This window comes from Silurus meridionalis, chromosome 16 (genome assembly GCF_014805685.1).
Source record: "Silurus meridionalis isolate SWU-2019-XX chromosome 16, ASM1480568v1, whole genome shotgun sequence".
NCBI classification, from domain to species: Eukaryota; Metazoa; Chordata; class Actinopteri; order Siluriformes; family Siluridae; genus Silurus; species Silurus meridionalis.
The window spans coordinates 10,630,129-10,651,450 of record NC_060899.1 but is presented as its reverse complement, the minus strand read 5'-3'; the positions used below and the strand labels follow the sequence as shown (position 1 = coordinate 10,651,450).

Here is a 21,322-nt window from a genome sequence, read left to right as displayed (position 1 = left end):
CAGAACTGTCACTTCACTGCCCACACAACCATGGTAAAAACAGGGGAAACTTGTTTATTTTGCACTTAGTATTTCTTTTTTAAAAATTAAAAATAAACAGATTGCAGAAGCACCACTTAGCCACGTTTGACTGATGCCTGACAATACATTTTTGTGCTAACACTGACACATCTCATTGTCACATATGTCCAACACAAGGTTGATGAACAATGGACAGACTGAGAAAATGTGAATGCAGCTCTTTTTTTTAAACAAATTATGGGGGCTGGTACTTTCAACAATGCTGAGTTTTGTTATTTTTTTCTTCCCTTAAGAGTGACAAAAAACTAAACAACTGTACACTGCCAGATTCCGAGTATTCCCCTCCTCATTAGAAGATATTAAGTCAGCAGTGAAGTAAAACCTCCCTGGAGAGCCTTTAAGACAGTGATGAGGGTTGAGCAGGTACAGAAACTGCCTCTGGCCTCGGCTTCAGCGAACACTAATAACACCAAGTGTGACACGTGCTTGTCTCCTTATGCAGGGCTAAATCTATAACTTGCCATCAGGTCAACAGGAGTTTCCGTGAGTGTGGACTGCTGAGCCTAAACCTGAGCCTAACAACAGCACACAATACCCGAGTGGTAATAGGAGAAATCTAGCAATCAAACTTAATCAGCTAATCAAACTTGACAGAAGGTTTATTATCAAATAAAGAGGTTAGAATTGGCCAATCTGTGAACTAACCATGCTTAGCCTTAATCCAATCTGATGAATAGAGTTAATGCTAATATGAGGCTTTGGTTTGTTGAATGGGAAAAAGAACAAAGGAATCAATTGATATTTCTCTTAGAAACCACAGGAGCATCACATGATACCGTTCAACTTGCAGCATCAACCTAGAGCTGACCTCATAGTTGACACTTGCACTCTGATACACTGCTGAGGTCAGGAGCCGACCTCGAAACCACAAAACACCTGAGTCCCGATGACACCAGTTCTCCAAGGAGACTGGAGAAATAAGCAAGCATGCATATGTTATTCCGAACAAACAGATAACCATGGTCCAAACAGATACGAAATTCAAACAAATATACAAGCAGAATGTAAAAATCATTTTTTCTTGGACTCAGGATTACTTTAGGTGCAAGCAGGAATAAAGAATGTCTAAAGTTTATAGTCACAGATTAATATTTGATTAATTAAATACAGTCAGATTAGGACATAAGTTTTTGTCTTTTAATTACAATACAAATATACAGAGATAAATCAATAAAGATAAATAAAGATAATGGCATTGTGTTACACATGTAAAGGTGAAAATGGGGTTGTGACTATCTTTCGGAAACAGAGTCAGTTAAATAGCCTCATCAATAACCTCATATGTATTGACATTGGCATTTATCAGGATTTGTAGCCATATCAATAGGAAGTGATGGCGTCAACCTGCCAGAAGCTGACACCAGTTCCAGGACAGACTGTATCGCCGGGATTGATTCCTTTCCCACAACCTCTGCTTTTCTGCAGCGTCGACCCCCTTGGTAGTCCAAGATAAGGAACGAGGTTAAATAAATCAAATGTCCATTAGCATACGCCAGGCCTTTTCTATAGTGTCAAATATATCCTGCTAAAAACAAACTTGCATCCATGCAGAACCAATAATGAACGATGGCTGATGTTGGTTGCTCTTATTTAAGCATTCACTTTCCATATCCTAGTCACATTGTTGTCTTCCAAAAAAAATATATATATATAAAAGCCCAGGTAGGCCTATGCATGTTATGAATGCATGAGATTTATCCTGTGTGAATAGTGTCATAGTAGTCCTTTAAAAAGCGCTTTCTCGGGTTTACACCGGGCCCTGACAGAGAGCTTAAAGACAAATCAAGAATATTTTCATTGTTCCCCTTCCATTAGTGCAGTGACTTGAGTTCATCAACGTCTTTGTGTGAAGCAGGTCGCATGACATTGATTGGTGAGGAGAAGAAGGATGGAGGTCATTGGTCAAATGACTTCCTTGTAGCTTTTTTCAACACACCCTCTAACAGGGGTCAAGAAGAGAGCAGGGGGTGAACACGCCAAAAGCTGAAAGCTGCTGTGTATTTAAAATGAGGAACCGCAGAAAGTGGGTGTGTCAAAAAAAACGAAAAAGACCACAAAACCACACACACACACACACACACACACACACACACACACACACACACACACACACACACACACACACACACACACACACACACACACACACAGTCTGAACTTACATGATAGTACAACGCAGCTTATCTACATGGTTGTAAGTCCCGCTCGCTTTATCTTTATTCAATACGGATTTCAGAAAAAGTACATTTCTTTTTTTGCTTATTGTCAGGGAGATTTACGAATATACCAGGGGCATTTTGTGTACAGTGATGTGTGTGTGTGTGTGTGTGTGTGTGTGTTTGTGAGAGAGTGTGCACTGCCCTTAACTGAATATTAATGTCGCTTTGTTCTCATTAATCACATCCTTTGCTCCGCTGATTTCCTGTTAGCCCCTCCATCACATAAAGGCCTCCCCCTAACAACCCCCACAGACAAACCCATGCATAGACTGGCACACACACACACAAACACACACACACACACACACACACACACACACACACACAATGCAAAAGTGGCTATGGGCCAACTCAATCTGCATCTGCTATGAGGGACAGCACAAATCAGAGGGGGATAAAAAAAGAAAGCAGTAACCCTGTTCATCACAAAGCCGTAAACTATGAGCTATGTCTTCTTAGGACCATCAGCACACAGACCATGTGTATTATGTACATGCCAGACGTGTTTCGCACAACCTATAGAATTATTTAGCATCCCATCCCACACATCGATGATGTAGCTTTAATTTTTCTGAAGCCCGATATAGAATAAGTAGATGATATCTGCCTGAATGGTTCCAGAGGCATAATAAGAACACTGGTGTGTTTTTTTTTTTCCTGACTGGCAGCTCCAGCTCGGCATGGTGTAGGAGGCAGAAAGAGGCTCTAGTCTTTCTCTCTCTTTCTGAGTGTAAAAAAAATCCTATTTCCCAGTCCTTGATAACCACACACCTCATTTCCTACACATCCCTCATCCCTGGCCAAACAAAGGTGGAGGTGCTACGAGACGGAAAGAGATGTGTGTCTGTTTTTGTGCAAGATAGAGGTTAAAGGGTTGAAAAGACACAAAGCAAGTAATCTGGGTTCCCGGAGCAGGAAAAGAAGGAAATCATGCATGGATTTTAAATTTCACAGCTGAGTACTTGGGGGGGAAATTGCAAAGTTAAAAAAGTCTCCTTTATTAGCTGATGATCTCCGAAGTAAGAATGTTGCTTGCACAGGGGTGAGATGGTGATGGAAGGAGAGATGGGATGTAGGGAGAAGGGGAGAAGATAGGCTTCTATTGCACAGTTACCATGAAGATGTTTTCGCTAAAAATACGACCACACCGTAGAGTGACAGGGAGTCAGATCTTCCCGTGAAAGTCGACACCCGGGTTAGTCAGGAGGATCAAATCTCACACTATTTCTTAGAGAAACGTGGGTGCGGAGAAGATGCTGTTAAAGCGTGACACTGTTGAGCCACGTCAGGTTCGACTTTACACTTCATTCCATGATGCACTGGACTTCTCTCCTCTCTTCACTTTGTCTGCTCACGCTAAATGGAGACAGATGGCGGCCCTTTACAAGGACATATTTTTGCTTGATGCTGCTTTTTCCCTCCAAGCTCATCAACTGTACACGGGTGCAAGTCGTAACACGCATGAGCACATGTTCTTTACAGTTTATAAGAACTCTTGCTCGCCTTTGTTATTCCAATTTCATGGACAATTGCTGATTGGCACTGAATCAGCATTTGGCATCGGCTTTTGCCAAACAAATAAATGAATAAATGATCGGTCATGAATCATCTGCTGGCTCACTGTTAATAACGTGGCAGAAGTGCGGATCGGTTTTAGCACCATTAATAAGACGCTGGTTACAATTTTTTCACCACAAGTTAGATAATGAAAGCAAGTGAGCATTAATACCACACAGCAGACCACACATGATCACCAACTTTACTTATATTTACTGTAGTCATACTTTATGCAAACTATGACCTGACTAGGTTGTTTTTTAAAACCTCGCTTGCAGTACATGTGAGGCAAGATCATGCAAAGCTTCCAGGTATGCCATATTTACTTATGACTATATAACCCAGGTGTGGCTTTGCTCGATTCAAATTTCACATGCTTTTGCTGTGCGTTTTGTTTATCTAAGAAGCCTGGTGCAAATTTTTATGGCTTATCCCTGCTGCACTGTGTATTCAACTCAGGTGGTGTCAGTTTACCAAAGAGGCAGAACGAAAAATACATTCACCACACACTGGCGTTTAAAACCCAAGAGAGGGAGACTTGTTCCCGTAATACACTTTGACACGTATTCACCAATGCTCATGACATTGTTAAGTCTCCAAGTTTCACACTGCTTACAGTATCTCTCTCCCCTTCGCCACTACCCCATGTCATGTTAAGAAACTACTCTCTGGCTGAAGCAGTTTGACATTTTGAAGCTATTAGCCCAAGGCTCTTTTGTCCATCATTGCGTCGGCATGCTATGATAAAGCACACCCAGGCAGAGCAGCAAGCACACAATCCCTAACCCTTAAGCTAACTATAGTTTTTGTATGATTGTTCCATAGAGCATGAAAATGAGAAACTACCCAATTATAATTCTATTACACTGTATCACATCGAACTGATTTGATGTGAATTCTGAACAAAATTCTTTTATAAACAAAAATATGAAATCTAGTCTCTAAAAAGTATAACAGTATAATATTAAAATGACCTTGTTTGAGCCAATATCGTGTTTATTTTCTGTACACTCTAGTTCAGGCAGCAGCGGTTAAAATTTGAATAGCAAAGAATTTGTTTCCTGATATGTGCAAGCTCAGAGAGTAGGAGTCTAGCACACATATCCTTCCTTTAAACATAATGCTCTTTCTCATTCTACTAAAATTATATATGTATATATATATATATATATATATATATATATATATATATATATATATATATATATATATATAGAGAGAGATAGATAGATAGATAGATAGATAGATAGATAGATAGATAGATAGATAGATAGATAGATAGATAGATAGATAGATAGATAGATAGATAGATAGATAGATAGATAGATACATACATATTTTCTTATAGATAGATAGATAGATAGATAGATAGATAGACAGACAGACAGACAGACAGACAGACAGACAGACAGACAGACAGACAGACAGATAGACAGATAGATAGATAGATAGATAGAATGTTTGAAAAGAGGTCAAAATATCTTAAAAAATAGGCTGAATAATCTTATATTTAATGCATAATAATAATAATAGAATTAGACATTTATATACATTTACCTCTATTGAAGATTCTTGCTTTTTTTTCACAAAAATCTAAAAGCCAGCTAAAGAGCTTTAATTACCCGATGAACCCTTATTTTTATGTGTAATCATTACTCAAGGCTTGTATAACTTCTTAGATTTCATTCTGTTGATTTCATTCAGTTAAGCAGTGCTATAGGTCACAACAAAACTCCTTGCTCATTTTTTCCACGTCTCAAAAAGGACAGACAAAGCCGTAAATGCTGCAGAATCAGTCCTAATGCAGGGCAACACATGAACATCCTTCATTGTGACACGGAGACAAAGAGGGCCAGCTCTGCTCGAGAGGAGGTGATATACACACTTCAGCTCGTCGGCAGCAGATAGGAAAATTCACCGCGTGCGTGAGTCAAGCGCTCGCTCCGTGTTCTCTGATTACTGTCAGTGATGACACACTACACCCCCCCCCTTTCCCCCACCCCAACCCACAGTCTACAAACACAAACTCACATTATTTTTAACAGAGAAACAGTGAGGGGAACCTGAGCAGCTGTATCTTCTATCCATTTCACAGCACTGCTCTAGAATAAACCAGTCGCTCAAGACTGTTAATGTTCTGGAAGCCGTTGTCATTAAGCATCCAAAACACGCACTGGACACAACCAGAAAGAGCATATGAGTTATGGCATTCTATCAGGGTGTATGTGGTTTTACGACGTCTTATGTGAAGTGTACAAGAAAACCCAGATGAAAAAGCAATACATTTCAAATCTGCTTTCATGTGAGGGAAGCATAACTATGCATAGAGAACGAACATAATTTAGACTTGCGCTCGAGGTTTGATTACAAGGACAAATTAGAAAGAGAAAGTTGCAACCTGCATATGAAATGAGTGCATGGATAAGTGTGAGCATGTCTCAGTTGAATGCTAACAATAGCTCTAGTAGTAGTGGGTGTTCTATGTGTACAGGAGCTTGTGTGTGTTTGTATGCGTGTGGGTGTGTGTGTGTGCTTGTTCAGTGGGTCGTTTAGGAGCTAAGGTCAGACAGCTGCACAATAATTTGTTTATTAAAGAGGTGAAGACTTGCAGGTCCTCTACAAATACACTGCAGTATATATTCAGAAAGCAGATCCTGTTCATATAAAAATGTCATATTGTGTTTTATATATATTATATATATATATATTTAATTTTTTTTTTCTTTGGTCTTAAACTATATGGAATTCTTCAAATGACCAAAACTGTAATGCATGAGCAGAAGGCACAGGCTACAATTACAACGAAAGGAACGTAATCCTGTTTTTTTCTCATTAGGCTGATTAATAAGAAGTATCTGTGGCACATGCAAATGAAGTGTACTGTACTGGCCCCTGGTAAAAGCCAAGTGAGTGCATATTTGCATAAAATATACAAAATATTATTTTTAAAATTGTATAAGAATATAAAAAATACAGTATATGAACAGATGTTTGTGGATACCTGAGCATAAGATTTGTATGTGCTTTTTATACATCTCATTCCACATCTAGTCCTGATTTACTGTTATATTACCCTTCACTCTTCTGGGAAGGTGTTCCACTAGATTTTAGAGTGTTTGTAGATATTTGTGCTTGTTCAGCTAAAAGGGCTTTAAGTAGAGTCAGGTACTGAGGTAGGGTGAGGAGGCCTGGGGTGCAGTCAGTGTTCCAAAGGTGTTCAGTAGGGTTCAGATCCAAACTCTTTAGCAGGCCAGTCAAGATCTTCCACTCAAAACCTTGTAAACCATATCTTCATGGAGCTGGCTATGTGCACAGTGACACTGTCTTGCTGAAACAGGTTTGGGTCTCCTACATTTAGTTTCTAGGTTCAAGAAATTTTAATGCTACCACATCCAAAGTCATCTTAAACAATTGAACGCAGTTTGCATGAACAGCATTGCATTTAAGTGCCCATCACTGAACAGTACACCCCAGCAATGATGAAACTATTATGAAAGGAAATTCGTTGCCACCCATATGGAGTCTGGGTCCCCTCAAGGTATCTTCTTCATACCATCTCAGGTAGTTTTTCCATGCCACAGTCACCACTGACTGGTTAAACGTAAAAGGAAGAAACTAATTTTCAATTAACTCTTCACTAATACATTCCAACTTTATAACCTCTTTGTCTCTGTTAAGCTGCTTTGGTGCAATGTCCATTTTTTAAATTGCTATATAAATAAAATTAAATAAAAAATGAATTGTGTGCCTCCAACTTTGTGAAGGCATTTTGAAGAAGAACCACATATGGCTAGAAATGTCAGGTGTACCAATTATTTTGGCATACAGGTCTCTTTAAGGTATGGCGTGACCAAAGAACTGCTAAGAAAATGATCCAGAAACTCTTAGTCATGAATATGTAAATACGACATGGACTAAACTGTACGAAAAAGCTTGTCACTGGAGTGGTGGCCTCAAGGGTACATCTTTTGTATCTCTATTTAGAGAATCATAATTGTCGAGTAACCTCATTAAAGGATCTAATTGGACCATAAGGACTCCTGTTGTATCTTTAAAACGGGAGCATTTACATTGTTTATACCTCAGGGGAAAAACTATTTCTCGACTGTACCTCTTTTAACGATAGTATTTATGAACATTTTGGTTCTGTCTTTCATAATGTGTGTGTGTGTGGTGTGTGTGTGTGTGTGTGTGTGTGTGTGTGTGTGTGTGTGTGTGTGTGTGTGTGTGTGAGAGAGAGAGAGAGAGAGAGAGAGAGAGAGAGAGAGAGAGAGAGAGAGAGAGAGAGAGAGAGAGAGAGACTGGGAAAACCTGACAGATGTCTCTGTGGCAGTCAAAAATAAACTTTCTAAACTTGCCTAGGCTGGTTGCATAGATTAGGTTAGGTAAACAAAGAGCCAGTTTAACAAACACAGCTGTTTAAATGACTGGAGGCTATGAATAAATGCAGGTAGAAAAGATAGATATTGTTTTTTGGGGGTTTTTTTTTCATCCTGTGTAGGGATATCACAGGTTGAAAACCCAGAGCAATTGCTCACAGCAACAGCAACACTAGACATTCATGCATGTCTATAGGCTTGTGTGTGCATATAAAGGATAGCATGAGTAACAGTTTGAAACAATGCGTCTGGCTGGCTTCAGCCTCCCTGCCCAGTAGCTGTCATGTGACAATGTCGAGAGGCTTTCTGTCAAATAAAAATCTCCTTTTTGTTGTTTAACTAAGTTTTAAATGCTTTATAGCACAGATCTGTTTAATTCTCCAGTCAGAAGTCAGAATAACACAGTTCTGACTGTAGCTCCTGCTGCAACAAGCAATAATTTTATATTAATGTACTTGCACCGATTGGTTGTTGTTTCTATAGTAACAGCTCATATCGAGGGTTTGGAATATGCTTCACGTAATCTAGGCCTGCTGAAGCTTTCTCTTAAGAGACTTTTATGCAATATTTATGGAAGTCTTGGCTGTCGGTTTTTGCAACAGACAGTAAGTTCTGCATCACAGAGCACCTTTACACCTCCCAGTTCCAGCTCTGGAACATTTTTTATTTTGTCTTATTAACATGGAGAGAGGAAATAAATGAGAGGCTGATTAGCATGCAAATCCTGTTCCTTAAGTGTGTGTCCAAATGGTAGGAGCGAATGTTCTGCACATATGAGATAGGGTGACAGAGGGTCTAGGTCTCCCAGGCTGGGTTTTAAACTGACTGATGCTGAATTAATCAGATGGCACTCTGGGAGCATGGACCAGAAAAAGGGGGTAAGGCAAGGACGGGAACGGCTGATGGTTCTTTTATGATGTGATCTGTCTTTGTTCTGCCACACTCGCTAGATCAATTGCACAAGGGCTGAGGTAAAGTCAGTTCCTGACTACTGCACAGCCACGTAAAGGAATGTGAAGTGTACATGAATGTGTGTTGTATGTAGCTGTATATTATTGGTTGTTAATCCTTTGTCTCAAGGTCTGTGTGATGCAAGGATGATGCATGGGGCTATAAAGTTGACAGAGTATTGGGAGCTCATCCAATTGTAAAATATAAGGCTGTGTGTGGGTATGTGTATTTGTGTGTGTGTGCGGGGGGTGTATGCAAGTGTATGTGAATAAATGCATAAGCTGCTGACTCAGTAAGTCTGTCTCTTTTTCTCATTCTTTCCTTTTGTGTCCCTGCTGGAAGCGAACTCTAATCAGAGCTCACATGAGCCACTCTGTGCACTGATCTGTGTAGCTCATGACATCTGCACACAGTCCAGCTAGACATCACACTAACAAAAGTTCTGTAGCGTCTCTCTCTCTCTCCCTCTCTCTCCCTCCCTCTCTCTCTCTCTCTCTCTCTCTCTCTCACTCTCATTACCTCTACTGCATATCACCCTCCTGACTCCACTCTGTCCACATTGCTCCAAATGAAACACCAGTGGGACATGTGCTATCCAACACAAGAGCTAAAAATGCCCACAGAAAAGGAAGCAGGACAGTCATCAATCACAGACATTCTTTCTTTTTTTTTTTTTTTTTTGTCGCAGTGTCTCCTTTCACAGATGTGTTCCACTCCCCTGATGCTCCTGATGCTTAATATGACAGCTCTGATGCCGAGCTGCCATTTTGCTTTCACTCACTTCATTACAGCCACAGAGAGGTGACCTTGCTCTCTGACTCTTTCCCTCCATCTCTTTTCACTCCTACACCTTCCCCCTCTCCAGTCCAGTGCCACCAATCTCGCTCATTCCCATGACACATTATGCATATATATTCTATCTCATGTCCATGGTGTTTTAAATGGAACGTAGAGAGGACAATTATGATACGAGCAGAGAATAGAATAAAAAGGAAACGCACAGCAAATATCAGCACAGATCAGAACAGGGCCGAGAAAAACCAAAGTAGTATAATAGAACAAGAGTGAGCAGAACAAGGACAGAACAGAACAGAAGATTGCTAAACCAAACAGAACAGTAGAGAAGACAGGAGAGCAGATGGGAACAGAAAAGAGAAAAAGCAAACAGACAAGAACAAAACAGAATATTGGAGAACAGAATGCAGCTGAGAAGAAGTAAGAAATACAGATCAGAAGAGAATAGAGCAGAACAGAAATAACTGAACTGAAGAAAGCAGAAAAAAATATAGCAGAGCAAAAGTTAAACATACAAATCCAAAAAGAACAGAGTGGAGACATCAAAGCAGAACAGAAGAGAGCAGAGCAGAAGAGAATACAGCAGAACCGAAGAAAGGAGAATAGATTATTGCAGAAGAGAACAGAGCAAAATAGACCAGGAGAGAGCAGAAAAGAACAGAATATTGCAGAACAGAAGAGAGCAGAATAGAACAGAACAGAGAGAGCAGAACAGAATATTACAGAAGAGAAGAAAGCAGAATGGAATATTGCAGTACATAAGAGAGCAGAATAGAAGAGAATAATATTGCAGAAGAGAGGAGAGCAGAATAGAACAAAAGAAAGCAGACCAGAATATAGCGGAACAGAAGAGAGCAAAGCAGAATATTGCAGAACAGAAGAGAGCAGAACAAAAAAGAAAAAGCAGAATAAAATACCAAAATAGAAACAGCAGAACAGAAAAAAGTGAAGCAGAATACAGCAGAATAGTAAAGAAGAGAGACGAAACATACATATGAATAAAAGAACAGAAAAAGAAAAATCTAAACAACACAGCGCACCAGAGACAAGCTGAAAATGTTTATGTACTGGAATAGAGTGCATTTGAAACTCTATTATAATGAAAATAATGAAGGCATGCATTCAATAATAATTCAGTCACAATATTTATTTTTTTTGTAAATGAAGCTGTTAGCCATTTCAATGTAATAAAAAACTTTTTGGTGCTTCAATTTTAGTGATAAATGTGGCCACAGAAAAAAACTTAATTACCTAGAAGATATTTTTCCTGTCTTATTATTACTGAAAAGTTATAAAAAATTACACAACAATCAACAACTGTGTTGTTACAGTGTGATGTTTTAAATTTGCCTCATACGCTGTGTTGTTGTTTTGAGTTTAACAACTGCCCTTAAACCTTAATTATAGAGCTTTAAATAAGTTTTTTAGTCTGTTCTTTCTCAAAAAAACAGGGCTTAACAAATGGATTTCAATTAAGTGGACGCTGCATTTGTGTTCAATAAACATTGTGTGTGTGTGTGTGTGTGTGTGTGTGTGTGTGTCACACTGACCTGTCTCTCAGACATGACATAAATATAGTTATTGTCCAGTGAGAAGGCCATGTCTCTGAGAATAGGGGTCCTGTCCTTAATGACAGACACTGTCTCATACTGCACACCGCCATAAGGAGGTCCATCCACACGGATCTAAAAGAAGAAGAGGAAATAACACACACATTAGCAAATAACCACAGGCGTACAGCTGCTTTGTTAGTGGTGTGCTTTGCACATGATCAGATATCAGTATGGAAATAACTAACGCTTTTTATTTCCCCTCATAGTATTAAATCAGGCTAGGAGAGCTATCATGGACATGGACATCTCATTTATTAGTCAGTAAGATGTTTAGTTCCATTCAACAATCCTCCATTATTGAAAGCAGACACATATATATGTGTGGCTTGTGTGTGGAGGGGGTTGACTCGAGGTTGGTCATCTGTCTAGTGGGACTTCACAATGGCAGAATATATGGTACGTCAATACAGAAAACAATGTGGAGACAGCTTAATGGCAAGGAAAAAAAAAGAAGAAAAAAAAAAGGGGGAAAACCGCATAGCCCTGTCTGGAGGCTTTTTTTAAGCTCATGGATAACAAAGCCTGATAGAAAAAACAACCAGAAAAAAAATGATCTTGTGATATGCTGAAGTGATATTTAATGAGACAGTAGTAGTAGTACACTGTACATGCTATATGACGTTTATTCAAAAAACTGCTTGACCTACATAGAAAACTTTACCGAGTGATGAGAATAAATAGTTTTTGATTGATTAGTGATTCGTTCATGGCTATAAATAAGACATTAACATTAATGGTGGACTGGTTACGTTTTGTTTCACAGTGACGCCTCATGTTACCACTTTTTATTAGCACTACAGACGCTGAACAGATGAGACATCTGGTTTGAACATGAAGCAGAGAATAAACGAATGCCTCTTTGTCCAAACACTTTTTTTTTTTTTACTTTTTATTGAATGGACCATGTCATGACTTCATTAATCAGACCAGAAACTATTTTCTTTCTTGAAAAAAGCTGTCTTTAGGTTAATACATCATTTACATCTATTATAAATGTGATATGTTCCGGTTTGCTACAGTATTTGTTTTATTACCCAAATGCCCATGTTCAGTCCACTTTATATTTGAGCCCACATTTCTGCCTGATGAAGCATTGTGCCAAACAGTGCGATGAAATCTGCCTGCTGATTTAGTGAAGGGAAATACCTTTTAAATCCAAAGCAGTTTTTTTTTTCTCTTCTAGCAAATCAAATAACTACAGTATTTGATGAGGTACAATTTACTGCCTCCTTTATTTTTTTGTATTCAATCAATCAGTGGAGCAAAAAACAGGGTGAAACCTGTTGAGACTCCCCCAAAACACAAATCAAGCCTGATGTATGGCAATTCCCTCTCTACAGAATCATGACCTTGAGCATAGTCAAGGATAAAAGCATCCAGCACAAGCGCTTTCAAACAATCCGACATTACCATTACACTGCACATATATTGTTGTAGATGAGAAATCCATGCTTGTGCAGGGAGGCAGAAGGTCTCCACAGGCTCACAAGTCTCTAACCTGACATTTACAGTATGCCAACGCACAGTCGTTAAGGTAAATACCTTCATTCATAAAGCATGTCGCTTCTCTCCTCCCTTGCTGACCTAAGCATGACCCTGATCTAACCACGGGTGTGTGGCGCGGCGACCGTATGTCACCGAGATCTGTGTGTCCACTACACACACTGCGATCGCTCAGAGGTACGCAGCGTTCAGAGCCAGAAAGCAGTGGTGCATGCTAGGCAAGTGACTGTGGCTTGTGAGCTCGCTCAGGAGGTTGCTGAAAGGATTGTGGTTACAGAGGGGAAGAGAAGTGGCGGGTTCACAGAGTGTGAAATGATGTAAAAGTCTACTTAAACAGAGCGTGCCACACACACACACACACACACACACACATGCACTAGCTAGCAAAAACTCCAATGTTCTCATGTTTCAGTTGCCCAGTAACCTACAGTACCTGGTAACGCAATTTACATGTTTACCTGCTTAAACTCAAGCAAGTTATTCAAGATAATGCATTATAGCTGACTAATAAATATGAGTACTGAAATTCCTGGACAGATGAAAATCCTATGTAGCTTTAATTCTCATCAATTCTGTACAATCTCCTTGATAGCTGCATTTTATTAATTTTAGCCTGATGTTATTATTACCTCCCTATAATTTCCACATTATTGTAAAATCGCCAAAATATCGTCTTCTGCTCCTGTCCATTTATTCATAAGTACAGTACCTACTGATAAGCAGAAATCGTGCATGGAAGAGGTTGAGAAAAGATTTAGCTATTTTATGAAATATTTTATTTCTTTTTAAGATATATACTTAGAAGGCTATAGGTTCTAAATGCTTTCTTAGATGTCTTGTATCAATAACAGTTTAAAAGATGTTTCTATTACCATTTCTACTCAGTCTACTGTATGCGATGCTGATGTAAGTACACAGAAATCCAACCTTATCTTCCACTCGTTTCTTTCTATATTACTCATTTTCTTTAATTTGGACATTCGATTGAGTCACAAAAGACTTGAAATCTGAACAGCACACAACAATCCTACATGCCTTCAGTTGTTTTGTGTGATGTCACTCATTGCACTAACAAAGGAAATACGAATCAACAAATATTCGGTTTGTTTACGAAGACACTGTCTCGTGTTACATTTGTGAGTGAACGCTGTTGTAATTACAGCCAGCCTCACACGGTCTGCCCTTATACTGCGCATTACGCTGACTCTGTTAATCGTAGATGCATCAATCTTGCTTGATGTTTCTCGATTCCCTCAAAACTCAATCACAAGCAGGGGGGTGAGCAGACAAAAGATCTTCCATGCAATGATTTCTCTAAAGCAGACATGCTGCTTATGTGTGAAATCTAGGATACTCTCTCTCTCGTTCTCTTTCTCTTTCTCTCTCAGTTTCCCGTTAGAACTTTTTTATTAATATAATTTAATTGAACTTGTATTCTTCTAATTCTCAATGAAGATCTATGATTGCATTTTTGTGTATTTGCTTCTTTTATTAGTGTATTCGTGAGCTGCTTATCTGTGTGTGGGAGCATATTTGTGTGTGTAATTCAGTATGCAGTCAAGGCCTCAAAATGTAAGCCTTTTCCAGCTGGTTTTTACATTATGGCACCGCCACTAGAGAACTCCAGGATGTGTAAAACACATTGTATTACACACAGCCAAGTTTCACTTCATCTATATGTACAAGAGTGGACAGTGTATAAAATGAATGTCCAAGACGTGCGCACACACACACATCCATTGTAAAGGGAATGTTATACAGACTTCACTAAGCATTTCTCGTCTGCTCTACCTTCGCCTTCATCCCTTCTTTTTTGTGCTCACTCCACAATTCTCTCAATGTTTAATTCAAATCAATTCAATTCATTTTCATTTGTTTAGCGCTTTTAACAATGAACATTGTCTAAAAGCAGCTTTACACAGATAATGTGGTAAATAAAAGTGTCTTTCTTTCTTGCCTTTAATTATTCACACACTCCTTTCTGATTATTTGTTCAGACTAAACTCCAGGTACACTGAAAAAAACTAAGATTTGTTTGCAAGCTTTTTTACTTTTGACAATGTTATTTTGTTTTTGTTTTTCTGTTTGTTTTCAGAGCGCATGATAGTTTCACAACCAGTGGGTGGTCAAACACACAGTACGATTCCTGAATTGTTTTTGAATGAACCTACATGAAATTTTAGTCCACTTGCATCCGTACGAAAAAAACAAGTGCATGGGTGTGTGTTAACCACCCCCCCGCCCCACCGAAAAAAAAACAAAAAACCCATTGATTTCTGCTCTTTATTCTGTGCACGACCATGTTTACAGAATCCACAGGTTCTACCGTGAGCTTGCCATCAAAGAAAAATGCCTCTCCTGCTCTTTTCCATACTCACTCTGACCCTCCCTTCTGCACACTCCCGCTGAAGCTGAGCACTGATTCAGTGCTCAGGGTGCGTGGATGCGAAGTGACACGAACCACTTGAAGGCCACAGTTGTAACACGCACATTATGGAAGATGCTATTGTGCTACAGCAGGAAGAACAAAAGAGTCTGTTTTAAATCATCAGAGAGAAAGAAAGAAGGAGAGAGAACGAGAACATTTGCTGGCACCTGAATTCTTCAAACTGACACAGGTGATGGATTAGATGTGTAATCCAGGCAGACCGGGACTTGGGGGGAAAAAACTGTTACTGCAGAAGTGAATGAGACTGCCACTGTGAGAGCGATGGGGTGCAAGGAAAGGCTGTAGAAGTTGAAATTGCCTTGTTCTCTCCATTAATAAACACAGCTAAAAAGAAAAACTATTGTGTTTCCAAAGTGCCATATGCACTCACAGAGGTGCAGCTGAACAGCATGAGGTGATTTGTGCCTTATGCTTGGGATAGTGAGGCATTTAAGTCCTATGATTTAATGTGTCAATGTTTAACTGAACTAATGGCTTTTTATAATTTGGATCGAATGAAGCCTGGTCAACACAGCTTTCTCAAATTGAAATTCAGAGGTATAAAGTATACCTGAAAATTATACTTGAGTAAAAATAGAGATGTCCTACTGCTAAACTTACTCCCTTACAAGTTAAAAAGTCCTCAATTCAAATAAAAAAAGAAAAAGTCTTAGAGTATCTGATTTGAACAATACTTGAATATTTTACTCTTATTGAATGTTGGCTCAAAGATACACTAGTCTCCAACACCAAGCCAAAAACAGCTGATTTGTGAGGGTTTATTTGCTAAAATACAATCTATTAGTATTGCATGGACAAATAGAATTAAAGAAAATAATTTAACATAAAGTAAAACCAAATATTCTGAGTTGACTGACTGATTGCAAAATGTAAGTGGTTATTGTCAAATAAAATATAGTAAAATAAAAACTACATATTTTGCATCATAAATGTATTTGAGAAGAGAGTTAAAGCTGCATATATCTTTTGTACTCAGTAAACGTAGAAAGTAGGCAAAAAATGAGTTAAGTACAGTAATGAAGTACATTGACTTAAATATTTTACACCACTGTTGAAATTTAATAAGCTGATGGTAATGAAATGAATAAGGAATCAGTCATGTCTCTGTAGATCATAACCATTAGCAAGATGGTGCCACTGTTCATACCCAGGGATTAAAATAAGCTCTTGCTAATATCAAAAGACCGATAGGCCTGACTTCTTTAACCGCTAGACCACTCTTTGATACAGAGACAGCATTGTATTTCAGGGGATCAAACATAGCAATCAAATATTGTAAAGAAAATATTTTAAGTTGACAGAGTGATTTAGTTTTGTTTTATTTTGTTGTTTTTATAAAAAACTTTCTGTTGCAGATCATCACTTTTTAACAATCACATGAGTTTTGTCATCTCTGACCTGAGCAGACATTTTAAATTTACAGCATTTACATTTAGCAGGTATATCTTATCCAGAGCGATGTACAAAAAAATATAAATGAATAAGTCAACACAGGTTCACTTGGTTGTAAACTTAAGCCTAAAACTGAATGGAGGAATCATAGCACCTCTTGAATATATATATATATATATATATATATATATATATATATATATATATATATATATATATATATATATATATATATACAGTGAAACCTCGGGTTACGAATTTAATTGGTTCCAGTACTTTATTCGTAACCTAAAAAGTTCGTATCCCGATACGCGTGGATAGAGCGTGGGTGGCAATAAGAAAAGAACCGACTTGCCTGTGATTTTTTGGTGCGCGACGTTCATATCCTGAAATTTTGTTCGTAACCAGGGGCAAAAATTTTGATGAACTGCGATTCGTAACCTGAATAATACGTATGCCGGGGCGTTCGTAACCCGAGGTTCCACTGTATATATATTAGGACATAAAACAAGCAAGGAAAATAAGCTCTATTTCAAGTGTTTCAGGAAGATGTAGGTCTTTAACGATTGTTTAAAGATGTACGGACATCTAGGAGAGGTTCATTCCACCACCAAGAAAGGAGGTCTGATGGATACCTTTCTCTTACACTGTGGGATGGTGGGCCAGTCGAGCAGTTGAGTCGAGTAGTGAATGATTGATCTGCTTCAAAACAGATGTCTCTTTTATTCAGAGTTCCTGACCTTAGTCAAACTGTTGATATGAAGCGCCAGTAAGAAAAACATAGCTCCTGCAAAGTAATGTTGCATTTTTATACTTATGAATTGATTACTATTTAGTTGAAATTAAAAGGTGAATGTTGTTTGTCACTATTCATTATGAGTTGATAAAGTCCCACTGCTTAAATATTACTCCAGTAAAAGTAACAGTTTTCCTTTTGCATTTATACTTAAAAAAGTAAAAGTCGGTACTTTTGATTCTGCAGTACATTCAAAAGAAAATGTGTTTGAATGTACTGCAGAATCAAAAGTACCGCTCCCTGAAAACCCTATATGAATAATTAATTGTTGCTTTATTCTTCTGTTTATCACACCTTTTAAACAATCGTTTTCTATTGTTACCGACACACAGTGAGACGCTTACTTCACACACGATCTCATTAGAACTGCTGGTTTACAGTTGTGTATTTTGTGACAGTTTATTTAATCATTTCAAAATAGTAAGGAATGGCATGTTTTTCTAAAACATAGTAAAATGTCGTATATTAGGCAAAACTAAAGAAAATATTGTTAAAAGTAAATGTTGCCCAAAATGAAAATACTGCAGATACTTCATAAACTTACTTAATTACTTACAGTAATAAAATAAAAATACTTTACTGCCCACTGCCCTGCTAATTAGCCATACTAATTGCTTAACCAGACCTGATTAACCATGTAGGCATGTAATTGTATATCACAGTATATCACTGGACTCTCATAATGTTTTTTGCTGCATACTGGCCCACATCCTGAAATGAACTCTTACGAAGTACAGTTCACATTGGCCTGCTAATTTGGTCATAATTTAGTGTAGGAGTGTAGGAATGTGTTGCTGTGTTCTCAGTCAGTTCTGCTTGTCTGCTTCTGCGTGCACAATTGTCATTCTGTCACTTCAAAGACACCTATCTGGCGACAAGCAGTTAGCAACAGGAGAAAGAGGCAGGCCATACTATACGTGTTAACCCCACAGGCTTCTGGTTTAACCCATCCAGAGCAGGACGAGCAGATTACATTTGACCCTGTTAGGGTTTGCTGTTCGGAAAAATTCCTCAGGCGTGAAGTAATTAGTGTCTGTTACTATGTGCTGCATGAATGGATCCTCTCTCTCTCTCTCTCTCTCTCTCTCTCTCTCTCTCTCTCTCTCCCTCTTGTTCTCTCACTCTCTCTTGCCTCTGAATCACCCAGATAAAGCAAGAGTGAATGTGAATCAACACAAGTCAACACAGTTAAAATGGATTACAGCATCTTGGAGATAGACCACAGGACGGATTACGACGTCAATCTGAGATGAAAAGCACGTTCTCTCTCTCGCTTCATTTCTCTTTCACACACGTTTCTTCCTCACTATATTCATGCACACTCGTAGACAAGGCACCCCATTGCGTATGATTCCTACTGAGCTCTCAGCAGGTCTGAGAGATGTCCTCCTCGAGCTTATGGTTTACACACTTTATGAGAGACACACATACAGGGATTTTCTACACTTACTTCCTCCGCTGGAATCTCCTGAGTAAATATGCTATGAACCTGATATGCTCAAACTAAAACATCAATTTACTGTGTCCATCAGCTTGACACAAAGAAAAAAAAAACAATAGTTTTAGATCTCTGTTACACTAATCAGTTCTGGGTAAACATATTTTGAGAGGTCATTTAACCTACATTACCTTTCTGTCTGAAATGATTTACAGTATATTAAAGACCTTGTACAAATGAGAGAAACAATACATAAGTTATATATTTATACATCTTATCCCAGTATCATACATGCAGTAACTACAAATCTGCTGCAGTTGCATTTTTTATTGCATTTTTTAGAAGGTTATTCTATTTCTAGTCAGTGGTGGTTCATGCATTTCACACATAGGCCTTTAGTGGTTGTCCTGCCTTAATCAATCCACCTCTTAATACCATGGTTACGACTATCAATATTATACAGAAACGCGTTGCATCAGAAACATGAATCTCATGCAGTAACAATGAATGCCATTAATAAAGCAAGGAACTCAATGAACACAATTCTACAAGTCTTCTTCAACTGCAGCCACATCACATACATTGTCTCTAGCAAAAGCATCAATATAAACCTTATAAAATAACCCTGGGTTTTCTGTGAAAACCCCAGGTTTTCATAGGGATTTAAAATTAAGGCAAATTGTGTGTTTCTGTGCAAATTCTACAGGAAAGGAAACACAAAGGTGTGTTGAAAAAGCTTGTTTTGGCTGACCTTTCCTCATGATGACCTTAGATGATTTCCTCATCTAAACTGAAACTCACACACACACACACACACACACACACACACACACACACACACACACACACAAACACTCAACTGTGTGTTACTAAACTGTACAACCTGAACTCAACACACACTCATTACTCATCTCAATCATTTCCTCAACCTCAACCATTTATTTATTTATTATTTATATAAACCATATTATACCGTTTACATGCAGTTTTTTGCACCTCTTGACTGATGCTACTGCTGTTTTTGCACTGCATTGTGTTTGTTTACATATACTCCTGGTTATAGCCTTTATAGTCCTCTTTGCACAGTACTGTATATTCAGAGTATACAGTAGGTTTACTGGTCGGCGCTATCTTGTGTTATGTGTATTGTCCCACACTGTCTTGTGTTGTCTGTCTGTACTGTCTTTTGTCTGCACTGTTTGCACTAGGTTGCACTCAATGCACTTTATGTCGCTTTATGTTGTGTGTTGTAGCTTTATGTTGTTTAGTGTAGCACCAGGGTCCTGGAGGAATTTTGTCTTGTTTTTACTGTGTACTGTGTACCACTGTGTATAGTAGAAATGACAATAAAAGCCTCTTGACTTGACTTGACTTGACTTGACTTGCTATGCCCTGCTTTTATTGAAAAGTATATCTGCGACCAAATCATTTTCATCTCCTCTGTCAGCCACTGTGGAATAAAAAAACAACTAAATATTTTTAAGCGTGTGCAGTTTGCTACAGATTCAGTTTGCAAGCTCTGATTCATGCACTCTCTGACCATTCAATCATAGGCGGTGAAAAAACTGAAGTGATTAGATGCCATAGAGATCACTCCAGCTTGTAATTTGAGTGGTTAAAGCAGCAGTTTCATTCTCTTATACTTTAAGCTACCAAGTGCCTGCATTACAGATTTCTGTGTTATACGGCAGATACTTTTGAAAATGTAAATTTTAAAGGAAAATGCATCAAAACTGTACATGGAAAATTCCTAATATAATCCAGTATACCTTTAAATATATGTGAATTTTTGTAATACAGTGGAACCTCGGAGCTCGCGGCCTCAGCGCTCGCTACCTCGCATGCTCGCGACTTTCATTCCGACCGGCGACTCTCATTCAGATCGGCTCGTGAGCAACCGCGAGCTGCTCAAAACGCTAGTTTTAACATTTCTAAACAAGGTTTATCTCATTAAAATTGTCTAAAAAATGCTTTAAAACTATTTTTATTATGTATGGAGTGAAATAGTGTTATTTACTCATTTAAATCGATTTCGTATAGTGTTCTTTGGGTTTTTACTGGGTTGGAAGGGGCGTATCAAAAGGTCGGGAAAATTCGGAACTCGCGACCGGTCTTGGTCCCTAACTCTCGCGAGCTCCGAGGTTCCACT

The 21,322-nt window shown here is 38.5% G+C and overlaps 1 protein-coding gene across 1 annotated transcript in view; it reads right to left on the bottom strand.

Moving 5' to 3' along the window:
• The window catches only part of plxna2 (plexin A2), a 205,948-nt gene that overhangs the window by 104,311 nt on the left and 80,315 nt on the right, over positions 1-21,322 (bottom strand). Inside the window, exon 4 of the mRNA XM_046869113.1 lies at positions 11,533-11,667. Within this exon, the coding sequence (XP_046725069.1) occupies positions 11,533-11,667 (135 nt within the window). The remainder of the gene's footprint in view (positions 1-11,532; positions 11,668-21,322) is intronic.